The 8,740-nt window shown below is 36.5% G+C and overlaps 1 protein-coding gene across 2 annotated transcripts in view; it reads left to right on the top strand.

Annotated features, from left to right (window-relative positions):
- Positions 1-8,740, top strand: part of LOC105270201 (cyclin-dependent kinase 20) — a 161,997-nt gene that overhangs the window by 79,731 nt on the left and 73,526 nt on the right. For both annotated transcript variants that reach the window (XM_011310988.1, XM_011310987.1), the window contains one exon: positions 4,761-4,997. In XM_011310988.1, the coding sequence (XP_011309290.1) occupies positions 4,761-4,997 (237 nt within the window). The remainder of the gene's footprint in view (positions 1-4,760; positions 4,998-8,740) is intronic.

The raw sequence follows: 8,740 nt of genomic DNA, 5'->3' as shown, positions 1-8,740 counted from the left end.
TGAGGGTCAGTTGAGGGATGTCTCTTTCTTTTCCGGGTCACGTGGTGTCCAGTCTCTTCGTGGGGGGTTTTCTCCTTTTCGCCAGTCTGCGATGGGGGGGGGGGGGGGGGTTTCTTCTTCATCGTCGTCCTTTTCCACGGTTGATGTGAGTACCGGGGCGAGGGGAAATGGGGTAGGGGGAAGGAGTATCTCGGGAATGGGTTATCCAACGGTGGTAAAAAAGAGTAACTTAAACCTAACTTAGCCTAGGAAAAATAATAAGTATTAATTTGGTGGCAGGGGGGGGGGGGTGCAAAATTCTGCCTCGTCACAATTCTCAATAATTGAGTGTGTGTGCGGCAAACGACATTTCATCTCAGTAGTCGCAGTTATGTAAAACTACAAACAGTTGAGACGAAATTGCTGTGCGCTACCTGCTGAAAAAGTTTGAACAAGACTATTACATTCAGCGCCCAGGCAAATGTCATTTAGGGGAAGAAAGTTAATAGGGGTTGTAAAAATTGTTTCCAATTAATCCTTGACTACCTCCGGCCAATTTATGGAGCATGAATTCCCGAGACTGGATAGAGGCATTGAAAGAGTTGACAAAATGAAATGTGTATCTCAAGAAGAGGAAGTATGCCTGCACACATTGATCATCTAGCAATTTCCCAGCTTCAGCGTTGATTGTGAGTGCTTTCCCAGCTGGCTGATGAAAAAAACTGTTTCAAAAGTTTCCAATTTAAAGGAAGACGAGTAACACATTACATTAGTAGACGTATCCACTGCGTGTTCGAAAGAATCACAATTTTCAAGTTTTGCTCCTTAGAAAATTCTTGATAATCTTTTAAACTTGGGCAACGCTTTGGACTGATTGAGAAATACATCGAATTAGGTCCTCTGAGTCGTTCGGCGAAGTACTGAATTTTGAAGCTATAATCGAGGAAGAGTGAGAAATGCAATGCATTTGAATAAAATTTGGGACTCCTGGTTTTAATCTTTGCGTGAACGAAGTTTTTACACTCACTATAACGCTTGCATTATCACACGCTAAACCTATTATATCCTGAATCGAAATTCGTTTTTGTTGTGAACATTTTTTAAAACAATTATAAACTCTTCTCGCTGTGCAATCTGTTGCATCAAGTTCGAAAAGATCTAAAAATTCTGTATCTCGTGAAAACACATAGAATTTCCTTTTTTGAAATACGAGAGACCGTACTGCGCGTCAGCGCGCGGAAATGAAAAGATTTCTGTAAGACATTTCATGATTTCCAGATTTTTGAGATATCAGTTGTGTCAAACGTGTCCCTTTAAGAACAGAATCTGTGGTTTCATCAGCTAAAATAAAAAGTTTACTCTGCCGTAAAATTTTGACTAAATTTTAAAATTTTTTAGAAATAAAAAAAAAAACTAAATTTCGTTCACGACTTTGACCAAATATTTTCGATTATGCTAGTACATTTTGTTCGCTCCAGAGAACAATCTTCCTATCAGGAAATGCTCTTAATGCATGCTCCTGTAAATGCATTTCAGTTGTAAATGAAGCCCCCTATTAATTCTTACTTTTCCAATCGGCCCCTTCACTTTCCCCCTTTTTTTCCAGAGTTAGAGTCACCCCTTCTTTCTATTATATTATTTCGCGTAGCCGCAAGTGAGTTGGCCTTACCCCCCCGCCCTCGAGTTAATTAGTCAATAGTCACAAGGTTTTGGTTAAATTTTATTGTATTAAGTTGTTTTTGTGAAGAATTGGAATACAGAATGTCATTTCACCAAAATCCCGTGAATAATCATTTTCAACCACCCCTCTCCATTAGTATTTCAGACCCTCCCTCTGATTATTGAATAGTCCCCGTACAAATCATTATTTTCCAGAGAATTCCTGAATATCGTGTCTCGACCAGAAATTAATATATTTTAATCCACCGGCCAAGGTGACAATTTTTAATGTCAAGTGTGTCATATTTGCTGCACTAAGATTGAACTCTTTTTGCATAACTTTCCATGTACAACACTGAACATTGAAATTGACAGAAAGTGTTGAAAACCAAAATGGAGAGAAATTATTTTAATAAGCGGCTGATTTATTTTCTTATATTAAAAGAGCAAGGAGTTTTTCGTTTGTTTCGACTTCAATTAATTTATCCCGCTCAATGATCGATTTGCACTGAAAACTTCAATGAACGCAAACAAATCAGAAAATTATGTGTTAACAATTGTCAATTTTTACCTTTAATAATGACGATAAAATCTATGAACCTTTATTATCCAATAATCGGAAAGATGTCTCAATTTTCAATGTCTCAATGGAATGGATAAAATTTATGAATGAAGACAATAGATAAATCGATAAAACTTCTTGATGAGGATAATTTATCGAATAGTGAGCAATTCATAAATACATAGGGATTAATTATTCGAGGCATAGACAATTAATATACAGACTAGCAAATAATGCGGTTTTTGAACTCGAAGCAATAAAAAATATTTATTTTTTTTTTACAATTATTCAATTAAACATATCCATGGGAATTATAACTATGCCCGTCGCGCCATCACAGTAGCGAGGGGCAGGGCTGTGCGTGAGGATAGTTCGCATGGAAATCTCAGGCCCGTTAGTCAACGCACGAATATTTGAATTTTTAAAAGAAAAATATGGATGTTTTTCTTGCTGTATTTTACACTGTTAAAAAATATCCATTGTTCATTTTTTTATGCCATCAGTGCCCGTAATCGCGCGATTCTAACCTCGCTTCGCTCGATTAAATCGCGGATTCCGGGCGCGATGACATAAAATTTTGTATGAAACGCGTGCGTAATATATTTTTCGACTCGTGGGGTTGTAAAACTCGCCTTCGGCTGGCGTTACAAATCCCCCACGAGTCAAAAAATATATTACGCACGTGTTGCATAATACACTATTCTATATCAACTTCTACATAAAATTTCGTTCCATAAATCACTCCAATTTGAATATTTCGGCCGCAAATGAATTGAAAAACACTGGTGAAAAGATTTTGTAATTTTTAAAAAATTTTTAATTTTTAATTTTTTTGATTGTTTGAACAATCTCTAAGTAGCAATTAAAAAAATTGATTGGTATTCCAAATAATGGGTTTAATACGGTTTTATGGCCCGGGCTCCCGAGGTTACGACTTTCTATGTTTTCTTTGGAGTGACTATACATTTTTTGCTCGAAAACTCATTTTTATAATGAAATAAACACACACGGGAAGATTTTAATAAGAAAAATTACTATGTGAAAATCATAACCGCGGACGAAATCGCGAATTCCGGGAAATATACGTTGATTTTTTTTGGAAGTTGGGACTTTGATTTTAAAAAAATACATTTCTCTATCCAAAAATCACGAATTGGAATCGTAAAAAAAAGAGAAAGAAAATTTCGATGTATATATTTTCTAAAAATTTTTTTAGGATCTGAATAATTTGTCAATGGAATAGGAGAGAATACAATTACTTTCTTAAATTTTACGTTTCAAATTTGTTTTCTTTTTTCCGATAGCGGAAATAAATTGAATACTATGTTCATTTCATTAAGTTGCAGTAATAAAGTAAAATAAATCCATGTTTTTATCGGTTATTCAGGAAAAGAATAACTTAAATTTTCAATTAACCGGAATTGATAATTTATTGACAATTTTTGTTTTTTACGGAAAACGAGAGAAAAAATATTTACAGCCAAGATATTAACTGCTGCAGCGCCCTTGGATTTTTACATGCGAAATTTTCATTTTTACGATGTGAACTCACAAAATATCAAAGCAGCGAGTGATGTTTACAAGTCGGGTATAAGGAAATAAACAGAAGACTCCATGTTCGCGTTTTTTGTTTCATTGTTTCCCTTCATTATGGACTCATTATTTTCACGATGTGAAATTGGTCTTTATCGCGGCGAATGCTGGCATATGTTTCTGATATTTTTAGGTTTTTTTGGAACGGAATTTGCATTTTTAATATTCTAGGATGGCACAATTCTCCGGAATTGACTTCATTTTTCCTCCAACACAATTGGAAATTTTCTTCATCAATGTAATAAAAAAAAAGGAATTGATTTGGAGCTATTCTTTTTATTTTCAAATTACGATTGACAATAGTAAAATGGCCAAATCCTTCATTATAGTCCACCGTTCTAATTCTACCCATGCAATTTTACGATTCAAAAATCGTAAAAATAACTAAACAAATCGTTCCGTGCAGTGGGTAAGTTCGTTGTTTTGCGTTAAATTCTAAGTTCAAATCTCGACTAAGTGGAGTGATGAGAACTATCTATCATAAGAGTGCATACATTCTTATTCAGCAAAGCCAGAGAAAAGCTCAGAGAAGCCATCGATTAGTTCCATCCCAATGTGAGGGTATTTAAAGCAATAGACCAGAATTTATAATGAGACTAAGAGTGGTTTTCGACGCCTAAATTATGCACAGTTTCTATTCATAGCTCTTTATATTAAATATTTAATAAATTTGATTGGCATTGTAGAGCGTACCATTATTTTCCGTTCGGAACTATATGAAGATTGCAATTCGGAACTAGAAGGAGGCATTGTGATGCTTATACTTAATGATAGTTATTTAGTATACGAAATTGAAAAACTCAACCAATATTCACCTATCCAATACCGCATTCTAATTCTTGATGATTATTCCGCGCAAAATATCAGTACATGAGTCAGTTGCTTGAAGTCACGCACGTCTTGCATAGTTCTTCATGATTTACCGTTTATTGTCATGATTTTACCTTTCATTGGATTTTTTTTTCAGGATTTGAAACCAGCGAATTTATTAATCGATCCTAGTGGAGTTCTTAAAATCGCAGATTTTGGTTTGGCCAGATTGACATGGGAAGAATACACAAGACCTTATTCGCAACAAGTAGCAACGAGATGGTATCGAGCACCAGAATTATTGTACGGCTCGAAATTGTATTCATCGTCAATTGATATGTGGTCTGTCGGCTGTATCATTGCTGAAATCATCAATAATTCTCCATTGTTTCCGGTAAGAATTTATTGGGCGGTCTAGCACTCGAATATTCTATCCATCAATGAGAATAGGAATTAATAATTCAATCCATATCAATTATAATCAATCAATCCATATCAGTCATTCTCAAAAACCAACTGTGGACGAGGAAATCATTATATTCCCACATTATATATCTGAATGAGTCTAAATCATTGTCTAAATTAGCTATGTATTAAACATATTTTTAATAATTCGCAAAAATATTTAATTATTTATCAATTCTTCATATACCTTCAAACAAAAATATTATCTGGAGATTGCTATAATGCAAATAATCATGAAGATATCTGTATTTCGGAATACTTCATAAAGATCACCGGCGAATCCTTCTCACGCCGCAGGGCGCTAAACATCTCAAGGAACATGCGACATTCGCATCAGGAGACCATTCTCACCCACCTAATGTCCACCCCAACTCGAGGATGCTTAGTAAAAGCAATCTCATCGCGAGCCAAAACCAGAGCTATTTCATACAGAGGCACGTGCGATTGGGCCTACGATAATCGAATCGATTCCCAACCCTTAATCCATCCCAACACCATGGGTTTCTGGGGATGGGTCTCTGTGGCCGAAAATGTTCGCTCCGCAGGCACAAAGCGATCCCTTTCACTAGTCGGGGACGCGTAAACGTACCCCTCTCTCGCTATTCCGATTCAAGATCGGAACCACGTGCCCATCATAACCCGAAGAGGGATTATTGCCACCAACTGGATCTCTCGACGTCTGTGGGTCATCCGTTACCCCACAGCTACCAATCAGCTCGACGGGATCATGGGGGCGCTTGTCCTTTCTCCTAGCCGTAAGGTATGATACAAACAAGTATTGCCAAGCCAAAAACAGGGGACAAGTTCTCTCAGGCGGCACGAGACAGCGCGGCGGTCACTATCACCTTCCCCTCATCTCCATGTCATCCCCACTCTGCAGCTGTTTGGCACTGGTGGGATTATTAAAAAAAAGATAATTTAAAATAGCAGGAAAAAATGTAAAATGTATTTTTAAAAATTTCAACTTCGCGGGTAAAAAAAATTGTAATCAGAATATTTGTTTCAAATTTTCGGAAAATTTCTGGAAACCTTTTCAGAAAATTGTTCTTTTGAAACAAAAAAAAATCGGGAAACAAAACAACTGTATTTTTGGGAAATATTTTGAAAAATTTTTCAAAAATTTGTTTCGGAAATTTGTTAAAGGAATTTTATAGAAATTTTTGCGAATATTTTTTCCTTTTAATTATACTGTAGTTTTCTTACTTTTTCCATTTTTCAACAGTCTCAAAAAATACGCCATCTAAATTATAAAAAAAATTTTTCCCATTCAAATTAAAAAAAAATTTTACAACAACCGATCTATCTCCATTGAATGCACCCCACTGCACCCCAATATTCACAGTTCAAAAATTTTTTGAAAATTATTTCAGAAAAATCCATTTTCTTTTCAGCGAAAAATGAAATTCTCGTTTTTCTTACGGACAGAGAGGTGAGAATTTTTACTATTGGGAAATTGCACCTTTTTTTTTAGGTCAATTTGAAAGAAAAAAAAAATCAAACGACTCGACTGGGACTCAAATGTAAACGCCAGAAATCGCTGAATGGTGGGGACGAAAGGCGCATGAGAAGAAGGCGTTATACAGCGCTACGTACGGCGTCTGAAGGTACTTGTCCCCTGTTTTGGTGTCGGCGACATCAAAGCTTGGCAATACCTCCCTGTATCATACCTTACCTAGCCGTTGGTGCCTGGTCTAAATCGACGGCGTCCTTTGGAACTATCTAGTTGGAACGGCTGTACGTCGGCCCTAGACTCCCTAACACAGCTGGGTGGGTTTCCAAAATAGGTGACAGACGTCATTAGCGTCATCATAGTATTGCGAAAGACGGTCTCACCCTACCACGTTTCTTCTCACTAGATGATTGGTCTCATTCATCTTTGGAGCGTCCTCATTGGCCGTCGTCCGATGTCTTATTCATCTTTCGCTCGGCTCGTTCAGCCGGCGTCAGATGTCTCTTCCTACCACTAGTGACTTACCGACTTTCTCTAGTGTCGTCACTAGTAACGACAAAATCTCGTTACAAGACTTCGTCCGATCGCGAAGGTATCAGCCAAATATGAATTGCAAGACAATGACTTAAGAATGTTCAGCCGATACCGACAATATTCAATAGAGTTTACATTTTTTTAAATATAAAATAGCTGAGAGTATGAACCATACGCAGGGCACATTTGAGTGAGATAATAATTAGGTAAAACACCTGTCTGTAACACAGAGTCTGACGGAAGAAACTGCCCGCGTTAGCTCTGCTTGAAAAAAGCACTACGACACGCACTCATCATCTTAAATTAAAAAATGCATTTATTTATTTGACTATATGGGGAATATTTTACTGGCGAGAAAAATTAAGGTATGCGATACAATAGGCGAGGAACTTACGATTGATTTTTGAAAACATCTGAAAAAAGTGGCCGCCATGACTATCGTAAAATACAGATAACGTCGCTTTTAAAGCTGAGCAATGTCAGCAAGGTAGATGACGATGAAACAGTGATGGCGGAGCATCTAGCTACATGCGGTGCTGCGCGATCAAACCTTGAGCATTATCATAGTCGTCAGTCATACGTGAATGTTTATAAATATTTGCCATATTTCGTAATGATTTGAATCGAAAAGTATGTCATGAGGCCTGTAAATTAATAGAAAAAATTATTGATTTGAATATTTTATTTTATTTTACGAGACGGTTGCTCACTTGAGCGGTTAAATATCCTTAAGGAATCGTCGAATTACTAATTGACTCGTTTATGAGTTTATATTCCCCCCTAATAAGATTGCGGACCGAAGTCCTTACAAAATAGAGAGTCTAATTACAGTAAATACAATTATAAATTATATTATAAATTATATTATTATTATAAATTATAAATTATAAATTTTAATAATGTGCAACTCAGTGTGTAGCGAGCTCGGAGCAGGATGATTATAAATGTTATGTGAGATCCAAGTAACAGCCGCTAATTGAATGAAATTTAAGACATTTTTCAACTAAAAAATATTAGAGAACAGGTTGAGCCAGAAGGCCAGAATTGTGAAATGTTCCTTGAAAATAGACCAACGAATATGGTCGAATATGGTCGAGAGCTGGACATACACATAGAAAATGAATAATGTAATTTGGTTCACCAGAGCAGCACTTTTCACAAAACTCCTGTGGATTGAATGACACACACGTGTGGCAAGATTTTAATCTGGACTGAATTTACTATATAGTCTTAATCTCGATATCATACACTGAGAAAAAATTCTCTCAAAATTTAGTGTACCTTTTCACCAACACTGGGACGTAACATGGGGTGTACAAGGAAATAGAGGGAGACACTGGACAAAATGGTATGCCTCACTCAAAAATTCGTATGTGGCACCCTAATTTTTGAGAGGCATGCACTACTTTTTCATGCGTTTCCTCCAGTTTCTCATGTGACCTTTCCGAAAAAATGAGTCAGCAGCATTTCAATTTCTCATTGATGGAGTACATTGATTTTTAGGGAAGGTTCTTACTAATTTTCAATGGAATTTTTTCTCCGTGTACGTTTACAATCCAGCGGTAGATGTGCTAACAAATAGGGCTGGGAGCCTGGAGCCAAGGAGGAATGATTATAAAATAATAAAATAGTGCTAGTACCGTATCTCGTACGGTCTTCATCACGTGTGATTGTAAGATATTTTTCTA

The sequence above is a fragment of the Fopius arisanus genome, unplaced genomic scaffold, assembly GCF_000806365.1.
Source record: "Fopius arisanus strain USDA-PBARC FA_bdor unplaced genomic scaffold, ASM80636v1 scaffold00081, whole genome shotgun sequence".
In the NCBI taxonomy this organism is placed as follows: Eukaryota; Metazoa; Arthropoda; class Insecta; order Hymenoptera; family Braconidae; genus Fopius; species Fopius arisanus.
This window is presented reverse-complemented; position numbering and strand designations above follow the sequence as displayed.